Raw genomic sequence first — 22,640 nt, forward strand, 5'->3', positions numbered from 1 at the left:
CTACTTAATTTACTATCAATTACTTCAATTTATCTTCTGAAAAATTACTGCTATTTATACAGCACAAGACTTAAGAATATTTAACAGGAGCAAGTTTCATTTTTCCCTGGTTTTACTACCACACTGTTCACCAAAACGGCAGCAAACCTTCACTGTCTTATCCAGAAGGGTCACCTCTTCACCCTCACATGGAAGAAGTAATCTGATTGGCATGGTGGTATGTTGGAAGTGATAGCAGAGCCGTACGTTTGAAGCAGGTCCCTTGTGTAGCGCTGGAACCCAGTCACGGTGTTTCATCCATTTCATTGGCTGGTTTGCCTGCAATAATGCCAAATAATTAGCAAGTCTATAAATAGAACATAGTTCTGCAAAATCACTCATTAGGATGTTTTTTTTTTCTAATTTGCTATGACCTTAGAGTGTCTGTGAAGGTTCTCAGTCATCCAGGTCATCGTAGTCAAAGGAGTTTGCAAAGAAAAGCGTCTGGACTTCTTTGAGTTGCTTGAAGACGTTTCACCTCTCATCCGAGAAGCTTCTTCAGTTCTAAGGTCAAATGGCCGAGAGTCCCAGATTTAAACCCAGTGGGAGTATCCCCCCAAGGAGGGACAAAGGACCCCCTGGTGATCCTCTAATCACATGCGCCAAGGTGTGAAAGCGGGTGAGGGACCTAATCAGCCAGGGTTTCGGGTGAGCTCATTGTGAAACCTGGCCCCACCCTATCATGTGATTTCCTGAGGTCAGATGGCCCAGGATGTGAGTGGGCGTTAAGGCGTCTGGGGAGGGAACTCAAAACTGGATTATAGATGGCAGACAGTTGGTGTCGTAAACCACCGCCTCTGTTCAAAGATGGTCGCTCACAGTGGACATAGATGGCCTCTTTCACTCCTCTTTCAAACCATCTGTCCTCTCTGTCCAATATGTGAACATTGGCATCCTCGAAAGAGTGACCTTTATCCTTAAGATGCAGGTGGACTGCTGAGTCTTGTCCTGTGGAGGTGGCTCTTCTATGTTGTGCCATGCGCTTGTGAAGTGGCTGTGTTTGGTCTCTCCAATGTAGAGGTCTGGGCATTCCTCACTGCACTGTACAGCATATACCACGTTGTTCAGTCTGTGTTTTGGAGTTTTGTCTTTCGGTGAACCAGTTTGTGTCTGAGTGTGTTGCTGGGTCTGAAGTACACTGGGATGTCGTGCTTGGAGAAAACTCTCCTGAGTTTCTCTGATACACCGCTACATAGGGGATGACAATGTTGTTGCGTCTGTCTTTCTTATCCTCCCTCGCTGGTGTCTGATCTTCTTTTCTGTGCCTCTTTGCTGACTTTATGAACGCCCAGTTAGGATAACCACATGTTTTCAGTGCTCCCTTTACATGTGTGTGTTCCTTCTTTTCCTTCAGGCTTAGAGGAACAAGTTCTGCCTGGTGGTGTAGGGTCCTAATACCCCAAGTTTGTGTTCCAGAGGGTGATGGGAGTCAAAGAGGAGGTACTGGTCCGTGTGTGTGGGCTTCCGTAAACTTCAATGTTGAGGTTGCCATTCTCTTCAATGTGCACAGCGCAGTCCAGGAAAGGCAAACAGTTATCCTTTGTGTCTTCCCTGGTGAACTTGATGTTTTTATCCACAGCATTAATGTGCGTAGTGAAGGATTCCACTTCTTGTGTCTTGATTTTGACCCAGGTGTCGCTCTACATATCTGTACCAGTGGCTGGGTACTCTCCCTTTAAAAGAGCCAAGAGCCTTTCTTTCCACTTCCTCCATGTAAAGGTTGGCTACAATAGGTGACACAGGGGAGCCCATGGCACAGCCATGTTTTTGTCTGTAGAAGCCTTCGTTGTATTTGAAGTATGTTGTGGTAAGGCAGAGGTCTAACAGTGTGCAGATCTGATCGGGTGTGAAGTTGGTCCTGTCTTCCAAGGAGCTGTCTTCTTGTAGTCGTTTTCTGACAGTCTCCACTGCTTGCGTGGTGGGTATGCAAGTGAAGAGAGAGACTACATCAAAGGACACCATGGTTTCATCTGGATCCAGGGTAAGTTTCTGGACCTTGTCGGTGAAGTCGGTGGAGTTCTTGATGTGGTGTGTTCCCCACGAGAGGTGCCAGGATGGTAGCAAGGTGTTTCGCAATGTTATAAGTGGCTGAGTTTATGCTACTGACTATGGGTCTGAGTGGGACCCCTTCCTTGTGGATCTTAGGAAGTCCATAAATGCAGGGTATGGCATCCCCTGGATAAAGGCGGTGATATTTGAGGCGGTCAATGATTTTGTCCTTTTCAAGGTCTTGAAGGCAAGCTATAACTTTCTTTTGTAGCTGCTTGTGGGGTCTCGCTTTTAAAGCTTCAGTAGGTGTTGTTGTCACTGAGGAGAGTAGTGATCTTTGTGTGGTAATCTGTTGTGTTTAGGACCACGGTGCACCTTCCCTTATCCGCTGGTAATATAGTGATGTTGTGGTCTTTGCTCAGGGAAGCGACGGCTTTCACACCTTGGCGCATGTGATTAGAGGATCACCAGGGGGTCCTTTGTCCCTCCTTGGGGGGATACTCCCACTGGGTTTAAATCTGGGACTCTCGGCCATTTGACCTTAGAACTGAAGAAGCTTCTCGGATGAGAGGTGAAACATCTTCAAGCAACTCAAAGAAGTCCAGACGCTTTTCTTTGCAAACTCCTTTGACTATGACCTTAGAGTGCATCGAAAAGAAAACTAATAGGCTATCTGGTCTTTAAGTGATGGCGTGACAAATCCTGCTTCCGGGCATAAAGTAGTTTGCGTTTAATATGGGTTTTGTGTTGTTAACATGTTTAATGTTTTGTATTGTCTTCTATTTAATCTCAAAAAGCTCCTAAAAACAGTCATTGATCACTGTTGGCCTCCCTCGGCTTTTATCACCACTAATCATTTGAAAGCTCAGTTTTTAAAACCTTACGATGTAGCTACAGCCCAGCCCATGCAGCAGTATATGAATGACTAATCCTATTCATCCTTGTGGATGGATTATCTCAGTTGTTCTCCTGGCTGAAGTTTGGTCCGTTTACAGCATCCTGCCATGAGATTACATTTGTTCCTGACCGACGAGAATCCGCATGATAACTTTTATCAAGTGGAAAAAGTTAAGAGTGTTTATATTATGCTCACATAGCTGTGTCGCTAGCGGTCACGTAGCACATCGTTATACACCAGCTAGCCAAACTTCAGTAACCCTACAAACGTCACTGCTGTTTAGTTTTCTGTCTTCATTTATGTTGGAAGTGATAGCAGAGCTGTACGTTTGAATTTGTTTCCAAAATCCCTCAGTCAGGACATGCTATATTGTATTTAGATGGAATCTAGCGAGCTAACTTCCTGCCAATTTGGTTTTCATGGATGCCTGGATGATAAACTCAATTGTTACACCTATAGAGCAGAACGCTGATAATTTTATTACAGATGAAAGACTTTAGATAGTTTTTCAACTCTCAGTGATGCCACAGTGATCGTGTGATTTATGGAACTGCAGTGGAGTTTGAGCCCAGACACGGCTAATGATGTCAGACTTAAAGACCGGATAAAGAGTGATATGAACATACCGGAATGAAAATGTCTGGAGCACACCAACAGATATTTGGAGATGGAAGAGAACTGGATAGCAGCTCGTCTCACAGCTGCTATCCAGACTAGACGCCTTCTTTTGGTAACATCCGATACACGAGCTGCCTCATGTTGCTTCCAAGTGGGGAAAGAATGAAAAGATAAACGATTTTCAACCTTTTTCCCTTGCCGGTCGTGCGATCTAACTTTACAACTGAACACACCTCACGTACGAACCATAGCTGGTGTTATCCGTGTACTTTTGCTCCTCTTTCGCTAGCGTTTTGTTCGGCCCAGAAACATGGCGCCTCAACCAAAAATTTCTGGTCACGCCCCCTCTCGTGACATCACTCTCCAAAAGCCCTATTAGGCTAATCGTTGTGTCACTTCCGGTATTTCAGACAATCCCTTTCCGTCAAGGATTTTTAATTTGTTGTGGATTTTTAATTTGTTGCGGTTTTTTAATTTGTTGCGGTTTTTTAATTTGTTGCGCTTTGCACTTCCCAGCCACCGTAAATATCAAAGTTGAGATTTTGTCAAAGTACAGGCACCATGAAAAATGTTAGTTGATTTTTTAAACATATCCTAAAAAAAACATACACATTTACATATAAACATATATACAGTCAAAGCGCTCTGGAATGATTCTGTTTAATTAAAAAAAAATCATATTCAGTAAATATCCCATGAATCCATCTTCAGTCTCATTTCCACTTTCTGCTTTGAGCTCTGTGCGAATCTGTCTGTACAGTCACATGATCAAGAGTGTGTCAGCAGGAGCACCGCAGGTTTCAGTGTGAGTGCAGTGATATGATGATCCAGACGTTTGATTTCTGACAACATCCAGCTACATCACAACAGCACATGTTTATGTCTGTAGCTCAGGGGGTCTACTAATTGGAAGGTTGGTGGTTTGATGCCCGCCTGCTGCAGTGTGCATGCCTAAGAGTATGTGGGTAAGATACTGAACCCCAAGCTGCTCTGTGGGGCATGAATGTTAGATAGAAAACGTTTAGAAGAAAAAGTGGTTGTGTGAATGAGGCATATTGTATAAGCAATCAGTGTTTAGGTAGAAAAGCACTATGTAAGGACCAGTCCATTTACCATTTAGTCTTATTCTAGGGGAGAAGACCATTTGTTGGCTGTTCTCCTTCATGATGGTCCACACTGAGGAGAGAAGCACATTAGATTAAAGCTAAAGGCTCTGACACATCTGTAGAGACATCAGTGAAGCTCACTCGCTCAGCAAGTCCCTGTCTTACCTTTCATTCTGATAACGTGCTGCTTGTCCTGTTTTTCCTCCTACAGAAAGAAGACAGCATTAGTTTTTAGATAAAGCAGTGTTATAATCATCTGATACAGTGAAAACTGACAAAGAGACACAAACATGGATCCTGTGTTTTTCTCTGTGATTAAACAAAATCAGTAAAATAAAATTGGTGTCACAAAATATGATGTTGCAGTGAATAAAAAAAAACATTTCATCATCCTCACCTCTCCTTTTTTAAGTACCAAAATAATAATCCTCCTCCAATAATTAAAATTATAACAGCTACAGCTCCACCAACAGCTGTTCCCACATTAACACTGCCTTCTCCACACTGAGCATCAGCTGCAGATGTTCCTGCTGTTATCAGCTGAAGGTTGAGTGAGTAACATCTGGAAGGACAGAGGGACACTGTTAGGGGACATGTACAGATGTTGCACATGTGTCTCTGAAGCTTCACTTACCGTGTGTGTGGCTGACAGGAGTGAAATGTTCCATCTGAAAATGTTCCACTGCTGCAGTCAGAGCACTCAGTGTCTGTGGATGCTGTTCCTGATGACAACATGACAACAACAACATGTGTGAATCAGTGTGGACTGACACTCTGACACCTTAAACTTAATCTGCCCTCACTAATGCTGAACACCACCTCTCTGCCAGTATCCATCTGTCTGCACTCTCACTGAACCTCCAACATTAAAAGTCTGGGTTTCTGGTCGATTGATAAGCTACAGTGAAGGATTGCTACAACTCCTCTTCTTCAGCCTGTGCTTTGAGGATTCTGACAGTAGCGACTCGGGGGAGTTGACTCATTTAAACTAACATAATCATCCTGTTGTAATCAGGTTTCTGTAATCAAGTCTGTTTAATCCAAACTTCTGGCTCATAACTACAACTTCACTGCGTATAAAATGCTTTAACAGTGGACATAGCGTTTTTCACCTGCATGTATATGTGTCCGCTCGAATCCCCAGCCTCTAAAACATCACCAAACTTACTCCAGAATACCTCTCTCTCTTCTCACTGACCTCCGACATGTGGGCTGTACACAGAGACAACATTCAACATCCCTCCTTTGAGTTTCAGGTTCAGACTCATGATCCTGTCTGAGCCTCCCTCCACCTCCACAACACTGTTTACATACTATTATTTTAATGTTACCCCTACTCCATTCCCCTTTCTATCTACACCATGGTGCAGTTTGAATCCCCCTCCAGTGACCCTGGCCTTGCCTCCCTTCCACCTGCTCTCTTGTACACACACTATTATCTACGTTCCTTCTCTCCATCATAAAAGCAGCTCTCTTTCTTTACCATCACAGTCCCTACTCTCCCTTTCCTTTACTTCTCTCTCACTGCCTCCTAACATACCTTCCTCTGTTGGCCAACAGCTCCAACCTCCAAACCTCATTCTCGATGAGTCAGAATATTGATTTGGCAAAGATTTTATGCCAGATGCCCTTCCTGTACCATCCACCCAGCTTTTTTTTTTTTTTTTTTTTTTTTTTTATATAGACAAGACTAGCAAACTTAAATGTACACAAACCAACCATTGTGACTGATGTACTGTCCTGGTTTACAGTGTTTGTGTTCCTGTGCTCTCTCACAGCTGTGTCCTGTAGGCTGGACACAGTAGAATCCCTCCAGTGGTTCACAGAGTGTATCTGATGTTACTGTACACGGTGTCTTTATTCTGAGACCAGAACCTGCCAACAGAAAAAGAACATACTCAACATGTTTCATCATGTATCTGTGAAAAAAATCTTCAGCTCCGTGTTCATGATATCTGACTGAAAGACACTGATGTACATCTTTCCTGATGTTACATCAAGAAAGATGTACATCATCTTGATGAATATTTGGATTCATGGACAAAGATATCCCTTAATGTCTTGATTTGATGTAAAATTAACAATGCATAACTGTGTTGAGATCTGATTCAGTGTCAGGGAATGAAGATGTGAACGTAAATGTACCCGAGTCACAGTTTGTACAGTGATGACATCGTTCCAGTCCATTAGGTTTATCAGTGTAGGTTCCAGTCATGCAGGGCAGACAGGATGTGCTTGAATCCACAGTGCAGTGAGTTTTCACTCGACGTCCTGATGAAAAGAAAAGCAAGAAATCAAAGCTAGCCTTTTTTCACTGTGTATCCAACTTGTGTGCATAGAAAACACATGCATTCATCATTCAGTTGGTTTTTACCTGCAAGACACTTCGGACAGCATTCATTTCCTATCTGATACTCTCCTTGATGGCACGAGAGGCCGAGACCACTGAAGACTGTCATCAGAATTATCTGAGGAAAAACAAAAGGTTTTAAGTTTTTGACCATCCACTGCTTACAAACTAACAATAAGCTTAAGTAAAACAAAGAGCACACCAGAAATGCTGCGGCATTCACAGGTTTCCTTCTTGAAGACATCTGATCTGACACGCTGAAAGTTTCCTTGGTCCAAAAGAAGAAGAAGAAACATGTCTTTGAGATTTTAGATGATGGAGTTCTAACCAGAAGAACAGCTGGACAATACCTTGAAACACAAAGAAATTACAAGTTAGAGATTAGCCAGCAGCAGGCCTTAAAGAGTTCCAGTGGATGATGAACCAATGAAGCTAGATCAGGATTACTGACACATAATGAAGCTGATGCTGTTTACACAAGACTTCACACACAGGTGAGAGTGAAACAGCATCAGGGGAGGCAGGGGAAAGATTTTAGCAGCCACATTTGTGTTGGGAGGAAATTATTTAACCTGTCAGCACAGCCTCCATGGTCACAGTATGAGCTTACGTGATAGAGACGCAGTCTAATGGTCAACTAAACATGAAACCGCTGGATTGTACCAGGTAAACTTGTAACATGAAGTGAACTATTAAACCATCAATTATTAACCACAATTATTATTCTAACATTTTAATGCATTTAAAAGCTATTTTAATTCAGTGATTCATATTCATTTATATAACCACAGAGATAGACAGCAGCCTCAATAAGGCCACACTGTTCACAAAATAATTAAAGGAGCACAGAAAACAGATCCAATTTGTAACTCTGACAGGGCTCTTCCTGTTCCTTCTTGGATAAAGGTGCAGATACTGGCCCTGCTGATGGATTAAGGCCTTCTATAACCCTGTCCAGCTCTCTTCCATCTTCTTCAGACTGTACTGGGACACTCCACAAACCTTCTGATAATGCCACAGGCTGAGGTTGGCCCCTCAAGTACACCTGTTGTTAATTTCCTGCACACCAAAGCAGCTGAAACTGAGTAACAAAGCCCTCTGTTACTCAACTGAGCAGATAAATCCCTTTAGTTTGACTTAATGTTATACTCTGATTAAAAAGTGTTCCTGTAATTTTGAGCAGTTGAATATAATTATAATTAGCCAGGAGTGTATATTACAGTTACATTAGGACTTACACAAGCACTTACAAGAGCTAGCCCGGTAAAATGACAGAGCACAGTAGACACATGTGCAAGCAAATGAAGTTGTTGATGATGGTAGCATATTCTTCCCCAAAAAACAATTAGAGAGGGATTTAAGTGTTAAAATTCAGGAAGGAGAATGAGGGGGTGGCAATTTCAGTTTTCTGCAAAAAAACAAAACAAGTTTGGAGAAGTGCAACTAGCCCACACTCTCAGAAACAGATAACTGCCAATAGCTCTTAAAACATAAGAGCAGAAAAATAAAGTGTTAAACATTGAGCATGTCTGTAAGAAATCTGTGCGACAGAAAGAGATATTAGGAGACTAAATTATTCCATTGGTTGAAGATCTGGTGAAAACTGAAAACCTGTAGTGAGGTCAGTGGGATAAAAAAAAAGAAAATAAGTGTTAAATCTGTTCTTCCAGATTGAATTGACATAGGATAGGCTTCCCATGGTGGTGATGGGAAGACGGGAATTTAACTGATTCATCAAAGATCTCAGAAAGAAACAAGAAGACATTAACAACAAGATTTTCCTAAACCTTCTTGTGAAGAAAATAAAATATAAATAAAGAGCTGTGAGTCTTGATCTGGATCAGGCCAACACCAAAAGGTGCAATTACCAACAATACTGCCATGGATACTTCCTGATATAGCTGTATTTCAAGTAGCTCATAAAGTACAGTGATCACTATTATAATACCATAATTAAAGAAAAAGCTCAAATGAAAATGAACTGGACCATAATTTATTTGAAAAGGAGTCAAGAAGTTAAAGTTATCAGCCCATATTCCATTTTAAATTCCGAATGCGCTTTATGTCACACAAGTCCAGTCAGAGGCTTCTTTATGGTTTGAATTTATAGCAAACATTTGAACTTTGCATATTTTGCATTTCGTATCCAAAGATAAATTTGGACATGAAAGGTGATATGTCAAATACTGACATGTATTTGCATGAACTGGAGGTAGAAACCTCCAAAGGTTGATTCTGTTCATCTGGACGTAGCGTTTTGTGGGGGAACGTTTCGTCACTCATCCAACTAACTTCTTCAGTCTCAGCTGACTGCAGGTTTCCCCAATCTTATAACCAGTACATTGCATAATGACTGAAACCAGCCCACTGAAGGAACAATGGACTGGGAGTTCAGTTCCTTAATCTTAATATAAAGCTTTTCACAGTGGGTACATTCATATAACAGCAGTCAGCACTGTCACGTGGATATATTTGTCCAGCACCTGCATGTTACAGTCCGTAATAACTGAATAAGTATGTCAATACAGCTGTTTACCAGCTCATCACAAAATAAATTATTCAGTACATAAGTCCAGGCTGTACTGCAGTCTTATCAGATGACTTCACATTGAGAGAATGTCAGCTATGAACGGAACATTAGAGTACGTAAAGGTCGCTATGAATAATAGGACAGCGTTTTCTCCTGTATCTTCTCCAGTCACCTCTCCGTCCTTAAACCCGATCACGTTTCAATCCAGGCCAAGGAAAGGAGGGTAGTAAAAGGAGGTAGGAAGAACACTTGAACGCTCCCATTTTGTGTTTTAAATAACAAAAATCACGGACACGTAGCTACTTCCGCACGTCTACTTCCTGGAACAGAAAATCTGTCGTACTCGCAGCGGATCAATAAAGCTGATGGTGCTGCTGTATAAGCGCCATCACTAATGCCCGGTCAGTGACGGGCGCTCACGGATTACCTTAGCGGTGTCGTTCTGTCTGAAAGCCAACTCAAAATAGCATTTAGCCGGAAACGAGAAGTTTACCCTCTCCGCCATTACACGAAATCTTTTTTATACGGATGACGTCACCGCGAGGCGACAAACTCACGTCCACGTCCCACGAATCTGCCCGTCCTCCACAGTCCAGGTAGGACAGAGGGGAAGGGGGTGCGACAGGGGGTATATGGCAGTTTCCCCCACCGAGATGCGCTCCCGTGCCTTCACCCACAAGCCTGAGTACTTGTACTGGAAGCGACTGCTGAATGCTGATTGGTTGATTCGTGGGCCGGTGTTGTGCCAAAGTAGTTACCCCCGGCAAAAATTGTTTCCCCATCCACGAGAGCGCGCAAAGTAGGAGGAGCCACTTGCCCAGCTCCGTTCTGTACGCTACTTGTCACTGATCTGCAGTCGACGCAATAAAGAGTAAAAGCTGGAAAACAGCAGACTCGATTAATTTAATATTAGTTTCGTGACATTGTAATGTGCAATATGTGGAAGACAATTTACCTTAAACTGTACACTGAAATAACCTGCTGGGAATACTTTGTCTAGAAAAATACTTTGATAACATAATACTCTAAAACCAGACGCGATCATGGCAACACGTCGCTCTCCGGTGAATTTACACTCGGTTTACACTTTGTGGCGAAGCTATCACTAAGGAGTTTATTTGCAAAATAAGTCACAGTATAACCAATAACTACAGTAACTTTGGAGACGATGTCTTATTCACAGCAAAAGTTATGGAGGGATACAGATTTTATCAGGCTGTGTGGCATCGGCTGCCAAAATGTGTGTCCCCCCATCTGTAATCCATATTGGCTTTGCTATCACAAAGGGTATATTTGCCAAATAAGTCACAGTATAACCAATAAGTACAGTAACTTTGGTGACGATGTCTTATTCACAGCAAAAGTTATGGAGGGATACAGATTTTATCAGGCTGTGTGGCATCGGCTGCCAAAATGTGTGCCCCCCCCCCATCTGTAATCCATATTGGCTTTGCTATCACAAAGGGTATATTTGCCAAATAAGTCACAGTATAACCAATAAGTACAGTAACTTTGGTGACGATTTCTTCTTCACAGCAAAAGTTATGGAGGGATACAGATTTTATCAGGCTGTGTGGCATCGGCTGCCAAAATGTGTGCCCCCCCACCCCCCCAATCTATAATGATGCACATTGGCAGGGTTTTTCTTTGTAAATAAATAAAATTTAAAACAACGTTTAAATATATATATTTATCGTCTTTGTAAGTAACAGGGCTTTTCAAAATTTTGCAAGTTAGTTTTGGCCAACCTTTCGTAGGCCTACTCGACTCCGACATTGTCAAATTTTTCCAAAATCTCAGGTCACGTGGGTTTTCCTCATCAATTATGCAAATTAGCTCACATTGTGCGCACGAACCGAAAACCAGAGTGCCTCTGAGCTAACTAGAAGATTACTTTACAATTTGTTTTCGAAAATAACAAACACCACAAGAGGATGGAACCAGACGAGTACAAGATTTTGGTTGCATATAAACTGAAAGGCGAGTATCCAGCGCTTTTCACGAAGAAAGAGAAGTTTCTTCTCCGAAGAAAAGCTGCTATTTACGACATTGAAGGTAATAACAGCAACTTCGTAACTTTTATAAATGTCATCAATACATATATATTAACACATATACAAAGGCATAATGTGTAGTCTTAATTTGCACTAACCGATTTAATTAGCTTGACCTTTCTTTGACCTAGTTAACCCCGGTTAATAGGCACATGGGCGTTTATTAAAGTAAAAGTTTTAAGGTTTGCTATTAAGAAGACAGCGTTAACTAAGAACTGTTTTTGTCCTTTTATAGCTTAACTACAATATATTACGTCGTAATTACTTTTGGAGTGGTATGTGCCACACCCTTTTACGCAGGTGTACCCACTGTTATGTCTTTATGTCTTTAAATTACATATGTGGAAAATTACGGACAGCAGGAAATTTGGAATTAAACTACTTTGAATTGATATTTGTACAAAAGATAACTCCATGATATCTGAAGGCCATTAGTTATAATGACTTTACACATCCATCACTTTGTTTAGTATCACTAATACAGTCTTGTGAGTGGCATAATCTTTTTGGCTTCTGAAGTAGTCATACTGTCATAAATATAGAGAACCAGTCCAATAGTCACCCCCAAGTTATATCACATACATAATTGATTCATTACATTGAAGATGTATTGTCATGACTTTTACCACATATAGACCTGTCGTGGTTTAAACAACTATAATAAACTTTTCTATTTTCTTGTTTATGTTTAGGGGAGCAGTTGTTTTACTGGCGCTACAAAGGCACAGACAAAACCATAAAGACAACGGTAGTCTGTGGGGCTGATGAGGCAAACACAATTTTTTCAGATTTTCATGCCAGTCCTACTGGGGCCCATTATGGCAAAACAAAAACAAGAGAAGCCATTTCAAAGCGGTTCTACTGGCCAGGGATGTCAGTGGACATCAATAATTGGGTGGGTACTCCAAAACAAACTCTATGTAATTTGACTACAGCTAATTTATTTTAAGAGGAACACAGCAATGTTTCTGTATCTCTCATAATAAGTTATGTAAACCTTGATCATCAACTCTTGTGTTTCTTATTGAATTGCTTTTATTTTTGATTAGGTTTCCCAGTGTGCACTTTGCCAGGCAAGTGCTGCAACAATTAAAAAACCAGCGGAATACATTCCGATAAAGGTTAGTCATCGACCATAGCAAATAATCACATTTAATCACACAATGTTTTCATTGCTTAGAAACCTACTGATTATATACTTGAAAAAATTATAACAGTAGACTAGCATTCTGTGTAATTTCAGTATTATTAACTTAACTATGATTTTCTTTTTAAGGTCTCTCAGCCATTTGAACTGGTTGGGATGGACCTTATTGGAAAACTTACTGAAACCAACAATGGACATCAATACATGTGTTTTTATTGATTATTTTACAAAATGGCCACAAGCATACCCTTTAAAGTCAAAATCAGCCGGGGAAGTGACAAACTGTCTCATAAAATTTGTCCACCAGTTCGAAGCCCCCAAAAGGATTCTTACTGACCAAGGCAAAGAATTTGTCAATTCTGTAAGTACTTTAGTCTTTGGCAAAAATATGTGAACTCATATTTGAATAATTTTTTGAAAATGGTTAATTTTCTGGTCTTTATAAATCTGTTTTTGAGATATTAGTATGACAGCTGTTTATTTAAATTCTTATTGTAATGTGCTTATAGTCAGTGTATGTTAGAGTGAATTGTTAAATGTTTGTCATTTTTATGCTTGCCATCCATTTCTACATTTTTTAACTGTAGGATGAAAGGAATTCCACAGTCCCCTCCCCAGATTCTCGAGGTTCTGGGTGAGGGGCTGTGGTCTTTTGTTGCGGATACATCCTGTCTGGAGGATCTGCTTCTTTTGATGTAGACTTCCTGCGTTTACGACCCTTTGGTCAGCAGGAGGTAACACACACACACACACACACACACACACACACATTCTTACCTACATACAGAAGTTCACACATATACATATAATGCCTTAGAACCATGTGGGCGTTGCTTTGCTGTGTTTTGTGTGAACTGTCTCTCGGTGGAAGGCAGCGAGAGGAGGCCGGATTTGGGGTCATTTTCGTGCTGGACACAGAGGAGGCCTCCCTTGCGCAAGTAATCGATCGCTGACTGTCTTGTTTTCATTCATGATGAATAAGTCTCTAGAATTAGCGGGGTTTGTGGGAACAGACCCAACAGTGTATATAACTTTCTTTTGTAGCTCAACAAAAGGGTTTGCGGATTGTTAAAAATTAAAAGAAGCCTCTGCTCCCCCTATCACCCACAAACAAATGGGCTGGTGGAGAAAATGAATGGCACCATCCAGAGGTAAATTCTTGGAGTACATGTTATACATTTATGGGGGTTCCCTTCAACAAAAACATGAATGAATGACATTAAACTATTAAAAAATGTAAATGATCTTTCATATGAATGTCTTCTATGTGCTTTCATTGTCAGAGCCCTGTGTAAAGTCGTTGGCGACCAACCAGAAATGTGGGATGAGTATCTGGATGTTGTAATGTTTGGACTCAGAACTAAAAAACAAGTGACCACCAAATACTCACCTTATTACCTAATGTTTGGCAGAGAGGCTCGCTATCCTTCCGAAATCCCAGAAGAGTTCATGGTATGTCTTTCTGTCTGTGACAAACTACACGGAAATCCCACACAACGAAACTTTTTTTAGTTTTTGAGGCGCAGGCAGATCAGTTTCAATGGATGCTACGTCACCGCCATAAAAGCACTACACCACTGAATATTTTTATGGATTGTTCAAACCCTCAATAACAGTTTTCTTCATGTCCAATCAATCCCAAGATACACTGAAGCTTTGCCAGAAATACATTGTGTCTTAAAACCTTACCAAAGACACTTAATGTAAATTTTCACTGTATTTCTCAGTTCTTTTATGTATTATCTGTGTATCTTACACAAATTATAGTAATGATAGACATGTCTTTTGATTCAAAGGTTGATGAGAGTGTGGAAGACATTGTGGGGCAGGAGGAGCTGTCGGAAGACATTCAAAAGCATCAAAAGCTGTTGGAACTGGTGAAGGACAATGTGGTCAAAGCTCAGGAAAAAACAAAGGGCAAAATAAAAATGATGAAGAGAGATGTCGTCTTCAAAGTTGGTGACAAAGTTTTAAGAGCTAACATAAGAAGCCAGCAGAGGAAAGGGGGAAACTTGAAGCAAACTTTTAGGCCCTTACATTATTACAGCAATCCAAGGTAAAAGTGCAGATCTTCAGGATTCCAATGGGACAATCATTCCAAAAGTAAATATTGACCAACTAAAGTTAAGCAAAGACAGCATGCCAAGAGTACCACACCGGGGTTCAAAGAAAACAGCAGCCACATTACCAACAGCACAACCAGGTCCAGCAGCACCACAAGCTGCAGCAGCACCAGCATCTGCTCTAGCTTCACAGGCTACAGCAGCACCAGTGGCGGTAGCACCACCACCACCTCCTCCTAGAGCTACACAGCCTACAGCACCAATGGCATCACTTACATCACTATCAGTTCAAACACAACATCCATCTCCAGTTCCACAAGGTATAGCAATAACGGTATCAGATCCAGAGTCAGGAGCAACAGCACAGAAAGAGAACGAACCAGCCACAAGTGCTACAGCACCAGAATATGCTACAGCTGTACAAACCGAATCCCAAACAGCAGCAGACCCAGCCTCAAAGACCATAACAGCAGACCAGGCCTCACAAACCACAACGGCAGACCAGGCCTCACAAACCACAACGGCAGCAGACCCAGCATCACAGACCACAACAGCAGCAGACCCATCCTCACAGACCACAGCTCCAAATGCTACAACCACACAAGCCTCAGCTCCACAGATTACAGCCCAGCAATCTACAGCACAAACCATGGAAGCAACAGTTCCACTTGTGACACCAGCCCCAGCAACAGCCACACAAGCTAGCCCTGCACCACCTCCAGCATCACCATCTCAGAGATACACTGAACCTGTTGCAGAGAAATGTAAATAAATATAATATTTTTTTATTTTTTAAAAAAGGACTTTTGTTCCTATGACAGTGTTTGTTTCAGTACTCTGTAGATCATGGCATAGCAAATTTTATACCTTTAAAAAGATTTTTTTTAGGTATATTTCCTAACAGAATATTTAAATTTAACAATATGTTAATGCTTTAAAAAAAAAAAACCTTCATGGGGCAAAACATTATAGAAAACTTGTAAAAGGATGTAAGCCACATGTGTAAAATTACACAAATGAAAAAGTGAGTCCTTCAAAACTGTGAATCTTTCTTTTGTTGTTGTGGAACCCAGAATGTTCATGATTGATATTGTACATCTGATGTACACTAAGAGTGAAAAGTTTGGACACACCTCCATTTTAATGTTGCTTCTTAATTTCCTTGTCTATTTTGTAGATTCATTGTTGATTAGAACTCGAGGCATCAAAACTATGAATGGACACATATGGAGCACTAACCCTAACACAAATGATGTAGTAAACCAAAAAATATGAACGAACCAAAAATATTTTTTATATCTTATATTCTTCAAGTTAGCCACCCTTTGCTTTGATCACTGCTTTGCACACTCTAGGCCTTCTGTCAGTGAGCTTCATGGGGTAGTCACATAAGATGATTGTCACTGCATGAAAAGCATGAACACACAGAAAAACACTGAATGGGAAGTGTGTCCCTAATTTTGACTAGTAGTGTATGTTCTTCATTTTCTTCTTTTCTGAAATTGCTGTCATATATGCTGTTAGTGACATAGAATGCCCACTACAAGCAGTATATTAATGTTGTGATGATGACTGCCTGCCAGCAATAGTTCGAAAAGATCAAATACTCTTTAAGAAGCTGCTTTTAACAGCCCAGAAATTGACACTCTATTTTAAAGACAATAAAACTAGTTTTGGAGGAGAAAAATAACATTTTTCCAGAAATGGTTATGTAATAGTAAAGGCCACAGGTGCAAGCCTTGAGCCTGAGTATTTTAAAACATATTCATGTAGCTTCAACTAAACATAATTTTTAAAATTGTTTTAATAGGTGTTTCTGCTGGAAAAAAAAAATTTGATAGGGGCAAGAGCATTTCTATTGCTATGTATTTAAATTCCTTTTCTTTTATTAATATGAATTTATTTAAATTTCTTTAGAGGACATTGTAAGTGTAACTTTACCCCCAAATAAAAGCAAATTTAAGTGCTCTTTTTTTTCTACAAAATACAATGTTAAACCATGTGCCCATTTTATCAGCGTCTTAAAAGTATTTACCCTGAAACACGCCTTTTGTCAGACAACTACATAAGAAATTATGCATTTTAAATTTTGATTTACATTTAGTCCTGATGACTTATCTCTTTTTCTCATTACTTTTGTAGATATAATGGATGCCTGGGCTGGAAAGAGTCCTCACGTTCTACTCTCCAAAATTGGTGCTTACAAATTATTCTACTGGGATATCCAACAAATTGGTCCGGACATGGAGTTGGAAAGTGAGGTACAGTGATCTTTACTGACAACAATGCAACTATCAGTGTTTTATTACTTGACAACAGTTAAAAATGTTTACATTTTGTATTCGCAGTCTATTAATGCATATCTTGCGATCATGGTGAGACAATGCAATCGCCATAATTCAGCCAAAGCAGCATTCATTGATTCATTTTCAATGACTGCCATTTAGAAGAGAAAAGCTCCAAGACTCAAGGTAGGTATCTCTAGAAAGAATCTTGTGTGTATTGTTTAAGTACCTCGGATCATATCCACATCCAGATTTAGATTGGATAACAGCTTATGGAGAAAGAACGAATTGAGACTGGGGTTAGTAGATGTGGATAGTTTATTAGACTTGCCAGTTCTCTTTTGTTCTCTGCTTGTCTGGTTTCCTCCTTTTTTGTACACACTCAATCAATGCTTGATTTGAGATTTGCAAACATTTGGGCTAATATCTCTTTTGAAATCATCAACACTGCTTCATCTCTTTAATAGGTACCTTTTTATTCTCAAGTGATTCATACGTCACTGTTAAAGAGGTTTAATAAAGCATTACACATTATTTTGCAGATGGCACAATGATCGCATTGAAAATGAGTGAAAATGAACTCCATGTCCAAAGAAAATCCTTAGAAAGACCTTTATTAGTCTTGGAGGAAGTAATGTGCAAAACCACTTATAAAAATATAAGATAGTCCAGCTTCTTGCACAGTTTAAAGAAATGAGGGTGAATCATGGCTGTCACAGAGTACTTTATAAGTGGATGATATATAATATATCATAAATTGCTTTAATAAAAAGGACTCTAAACAACATGTTATTGCATTTCTTTTTTATGTCTGAAGTTAGTATTTTATTCTTTTGTTTCAATTTAAGATCAAACCCATGGAGCATGAAGTGATTCTGGGAATTGTAAATGAACATCATCACTGGACATTAGTGGTAAAAAAAAATAATTGCATTTACAATATTCATCAAATCAGTTTTATAAGAAAAATGCATGGCATGCAGATAATCTTAAGTCTTGAATTATTACATGTAATTCTCCACATAATTTTACTGTAGGTCATTTACCCACAAGAAAAGAAGTCGCTGTATCTTGATCCACTCGGAGAAACTAAACAAAGTATCCAAAATTGTTTGGAATCAACAAGGTAAGGATAACTGCTCAAATTTATTTTGACCCTTTATTAAACTCTTTGTTGCTGTTGTTATTTTTGTGTTTATTATGACAATTACAAGTATGATGTCAATCAAAAAATAAATGGTACTCAGAATTAAAAAACTAGCAGCAACAGGTTTAAATTTTTGTGTTCGCCTTCTGATATTGTGGTGTTATGGGTTAATTTTGCCTTTAAAGAGAAGTCTCCCCATGTTTCAATGTTTATTTGAGGACCTGATGTCTGTATGAGATGATGTTTTTACATTAGAAAATATAGCACGGGGATATTAATGTTTAGTAGTTGCATAAAGTGTTGCGGAGGTTTAGCACTAAAACATCAGACAAATGTCTAAAATAATTTCACATAGGTTATACATGTGTGAATTCATCTTTGCTTCTCCTCCACATCTCTTCAAAGTGTACTGTGTAAGTGATTGATTTCTATATCATGGGAGGAAACAGGAAAATAAAAACACAAGTAATTGTCCACGAAAATGCGTTGTAGACTTTTAAAAAGTAATGATTTTAACAAAACAGTGTGGTCAGTGTTCTTAACTTGATGTTCAACAGACACTTAAGCTCTCCATACTGTTCACCTTTTTGTGTCACCAAAATTTTAAAACATGTTATTTGTTTTTATTGTACTTGTCTTTCAGGGCATTCATGCGAAAAAAAGGATGCAACGTCTCAAGATGGACTTGTGACACAGTCAAACACCCAAAACAATTGGACGCTACCTCATGTGGAGTCTTTGCATTGAAAGTACGAGTCTTAACCGTAATACATACATACATATATATATACGAGAATATTGGAAATGTTGTGTTGTAATAAATGTTAATGACAGGAAAAGGAATATAAGATAATTACACAATAAAAGAAAGAAATTGATTCACAGCAAACAAATTTCTATAAAATAACATTTACGATATTAGCCTATTTAGTCATCTTAGAATCTCTTTTTCAGTTTGCTGAAAAGATCTTGCGAAAAGAGTCAATAGACTTTCCGTCTACAAAAAAGGCCATAAACACACACAGGCTGCAAATTGCCACCACTCTCCTCCTAGAGACAGGTAACTCATTTTCCACCATTCAGTGTTCTGACATCATGAATATTTTCATCATGATAGCTGTAGAAACAAACCATATAGTTGTTTGAATGAAGTAATAAGTGCAGTAGGTAGTATACTCTATGTGCTATTTTTTCACTTTTTAAAACAGATGACTTGACAAACATCTGTCTTTTCTGCGGAGAAGAAGAGCATGAAACTGACAACAAATGGGTAATGTCATCATGAAAGACGGCTAAATGTTATGATCAATTCCCGTAAATGAAATTTTAACATTGGGAGTTATAATTATTTATTTTTTTTACAGATTCAGTGTGAGATGTGTTTGCGGTGGTTCCACCAGCTCTGCGTGAAAAGCCCACCACCAGAAGACGTGTTTATTTGTTTCGCTTGTACATAGTTGACACTAAAGGTGCACAGCTAGTGTTCTTATGGCACACATTGTTGAGAACACACATATCGACATATATATATGTATATGTTAAATTAAGAAGTCTAAAAAAAGAAAATGGTCTCCAAAGTTACTGTAGTTATTAGTTATACTGTGATTTATTTTGCAAATAAACTCTTTCGTGATAGCAACGCCAATGTGCATTATTGATTGGGGGGGGGGGGGCACACATTTTGGCAGCCGATGCCACACAGCCTGATAAAATCTGTATCCCTCCATAACTTTTGCTGTGAAGAAGAAATCGTCTCCAAAGTTACTGTACTTATTGGTTATAGTGTGACTTATTTGGCAAATATACCCTTTGTGATAGCAAAGCCAATATGGATTACAGATGGGGGGGGGGCACACATTTTGGCAGCCGATGCCACACAGCCTGATAAAATCTGTATCCCTCCATAACTTTTGCTGTGAATAAGACATCGTCTCCAAAGTTACTGTAGTTATTGGTTATAGTGTGACTTATTTTGCAAATAAACTCCTTAGTGATAGCTTCGCCACAAAGTGTAAACCGAGTGTAAATTCACCGGAGAGCGACGTGTTGCCATGATCGCGTCTGGTTTTAGAGTATTATAGTATCAAAGTATTTTTCTAGACAAAGTATTCCCAGCAGGTTATTTCAGTGTACAGTTTAAGGTAAATTGTCTTCCACATATTGCACATTACAATGTCACGAAACTAATATTAAATTAATCGAGTCTACTGTTTTCCAGCTTTTACTCTTTATTGCGTCGACTGCAGATCAGTGACAAGTAGCGTACAGAACGGAGCTGGGCAAGTGGCTCCTCCTACTTTGCGCGCTCTCGTGGATGGGGAAACAATTTTTGCCGGGGGTAACTACTTTGGCACAACACCGGATTGGGAGTTAAGAGGAAACGGATGATAGGGACAGTTTTTAGTGTTGAACACTCCTCTGTCCGGATGGGAATGCTGTGTGTAACACGTGGACAGGTTGGCAGTCTGTCACAGGGATAACATGCACAGACAGGCATTCACACTCACAGCATTACAAACATTAACTCTTCATTGACCTTGTTCAAGCTTGTGCTTCATTCAGTTCTGTGCTGCAGACGGTGGATTGAACACCTTCACTGTGACTGCAGGACGATCCAGACTGTAGGAAGCAGGAAACACAGCTGGATTCATTCCTGTCCACTGTGTCTGTTCCACACTGAGGAGAGAAACACTTGCACAAACTGTGACTGTTCAATAAACCCAAGTATGTAATCCAAATGAATCCTTTCCATCCTGACATGTAAGACTGGACCTTTGTCAGCTCAGACACATCCAAAGCACACGAAGGATGGAAGTGAAGTCAAAGCTAACACTAACCTAACACATAACCAGTTTGTTCATGCAACAAAAGCAAAAACATTGGATTGGTAAGAAAAAACAGAAATCAGTTATTTATAAATCACATCCAGGCTGCTTTTAGTGTTCTACATACATTAATATGTTGATGTATAAAAAATAAATAGGGAGACACAAGAAGGAACAATATAATTAGAGAACTTGTATTGGAGAGGTTGGTCATCATTTCATCATACAATGACAATAATGCTAATGAACACTTTGAGCACTCACAGGTGAATGTGTCAGCTGTGCTGGCATTGACATGACTCTTACTGATAAATGTAAAACATTTGTAAGTGGGACACTGAGGCCTCTGGAAACAATCAGATGGAGGGTGTGACCCGTTGTTTGGCTGGGTTCCATCACATGCTGCTTAAAATTAAAACATTTTAGTAAAGTGGTGAACTGTCCACTGTCAGAGCTGCTGCTGCTGCTGTCAGTGTGAATGTTAAAATCACCTGAAATTATCACACAGTCAAATGTTATCATTTTGGAAAAAAGTTCAGCAATTATTTACAGGAAGCCACATCTCTGGGAGGAGGATTTATAGTGAGGAGTAATACAGGAAGAGATACAGAAATATTTATTAAACCTAAATATTTACAAGTCACAAAGTTGTCAAGTAGCAAAGTTTTACAATTATAAATGTTTTCATATTTCACACAGTCCCCAGCACTCCTGTTGGTACGGGGCTACATTCAACTCTGATCAAGTCTCTGTAATGAAGTCAGGCTTTCAGGTTTAAAAGTGTTTTTTGGTAAAGGTGTCAGTAAGAAGTGCAGGATCTGAACTGCAGGGAATGATGAAGCTATCAGTGGATCCAGTTTTGTGTTTTTCTTCCACATATGATGCAAAGTTTAACCTTTCAGTCAGGTTGGTTTCAGAATGATATAAACAGGTAATTTTCTGCTGGAGATTCCACCGTCTGCAGGATTCTTTAGACTCCGACGATATGAAGAGTTGGTCCCGGTCTAAGAGGATGTAAGCTGGTATAACCCAGCAGGAGAGTATTGCTCTGGTTAGGATGTGAGCTGTGGTTTTTCCTCTCCAGCCTGTACAGCAGTCTACAAAGAATATTAAATCCAGATCTCCACTGACAGTGTAGGTAAAGGGTCCCATGAGGTCTTCTCCCAGGACCTCTGCAGGCCTGCTGACCAAAGTTTGTTGGAACTTTCCAGGTAGTGTCTCCAGTTTGTACAACTGACACACCCTGCAGTATTGTACATAATCCCTCACATCCAGACCAGTACATGAGTTCTGGTAATTATTTATGTGTTTTATATCTTTTAAGATGGCCCCATGAAAGATGATCATGGTATTGGTGGACTGGTGGTGGAGGGAGGATGTGACACAAGTCTGGTACAGTGTGTCATGAGGTAACTGGATCACTTTGCTCTCCACAACAACTGGAGCAGCACAGGAAGAAGCAGATGGGTCACTGAGGGATTCCTTCATTATGGTCTCCATTTGCTCTTTTATCACCTGCACATTTGTGGGAGACACATGAAAAGGCTTCTGTTTAATAAACACACTCTGTTACATCTGTAGAGACATCA

At 39.9% G+C, this 22,640-nt stretch overlaps 3 protein-coding genes across 14 annotated transcripts in view; 1 reads left to right on the forward strand and 2 right to left on the reverse strand.

Annotated features, from left to right (window-relative positions):
- Positions 1-254: 254 nt before the first annotated feature.
- LOC116309328 (tumor necrosis factor receptor superfamily member 14-like) lies at positions 255-10,650 on the reverse strand. Of its 4 annotated transcripts, none has more exons than XM_039607446.1 (10): positions 10,088-10,650; positions 7,203-7,268; positions 7,025-7,118; positions 6,796-6,921; positions 6,370-6,525; positions 5,285-5,372; positions 5,048-5,212; positions 4,816-4,855; positions 4,658-4,720; positions 255-318 (listed from the first exon to the last, which is right to left on the reverse strand). In XM_039607446.1, exons 1-8 carry the CDS (start codon positions 10,310-10,312, stop codon positions 4,819-4,821), a joined length of 957 nt encoding a protein of 318 aa, XP_039463380.1. In that variant the 5' UTR covers positions 10,313-10,650; the 3' UTR covers positions 255-318; positions 4,658-4,720; positions 4,816-4,818. The 4 variants fall into 4 exon arrangements, with proteins under 4 accessions (XP_039463380.1, XP_039463382.1, XP_039463383.1 ...); XM_039607448.1 differs by having other exon boundaries at positions 7,203-7,350; positions 10,088-10,216; XM_039607449.1 differs by lacking the exon at positions 10,088-10,650 and adding an exon at positions 9,958-10,087 and having other exon boundaries at positions 7,203-7,350.
- Positions 10,651-14,762: 4,112 nt separating this feature from the next.
- Positions 14,763-19,963, forward strand: LOC120436027 (predicted GPI-anchored protein 58). 4 transcript variants are annotated; one of them, XM_039606292.1, is made up of 9 exons: positions 14,763-15,558; positions 16,937-17,055; positions 17,143-17,265; positions 17,928-17,993; positions 18,117-18,205; positions 18,870-18,975; positions 19,181-19,286; positions 19,435-19,496; positions 19,591-19,963. In XM_039606292.1, the coding sequence occupies exons 1-3, from the start codon at positions 14,871-14,873 to the stop codon at positions 17,239-17,241; spliced, it is 906 nt and encodes a 301-aa protein (XP_039462226.1). In that variant the 5' UTR covers positions 14,763-14,870; the 3' UTR covers positions 17,242-17,265; positions 17,928-17,993; positions 18,117-18,205; positions 18,870-18,975; positions 19,181-19,286; positions 19,435-19,496; positions 19,591-19,963. The 4 variants fall into 4 exon arrangements, with proteins under 4 accessions (XP_039462226.1, XP_039462225.1, XP_039462224.1 ...); XM_039606291.1 differs by having other exon boundaries at positions 18,117-18,975; XM_039606290.1 differs by having other exon boundaries at positions 18,870-19,286.
- A 1,261-nt stretch (positions 19,964-21,224) lies between these two features.
- LOC116309327 (tumor necrosis factor receptor superfamily member 14-like) overlaps positions 21,225-22,640 on the reverse strand; it is a 53,186-nt gene continuing 51,770 nt past the window's right edge. For all 6 annotated transcript variants that reach the window (XM_031725897.2, XM_039607228.1, XM_039607227.1 and 3 more), the window contains one exon: positions 21,225-22,566. The gene's annotated coding sequence lies outside the window, so the exon portion shown is untranslated. The remainder of the gene's footprint in view (positions 22,567-22,640) is intronic.

The sequence above is a fragment of the Oreochromis aureus genome, linkage group 23, assembly GCF_013358895.1.
Source record: "Oreochromis aureus strain Israel breed Guangdong linkage group 23, ZZ_aureus, whole genome shotgun sequence".
Lineage (NCBI taxonomy): Eukaryota > Metazoa > Chordata > Actinopteri > Cichliformes > Cichlidae > Oreochromis > Oreochromis aureus.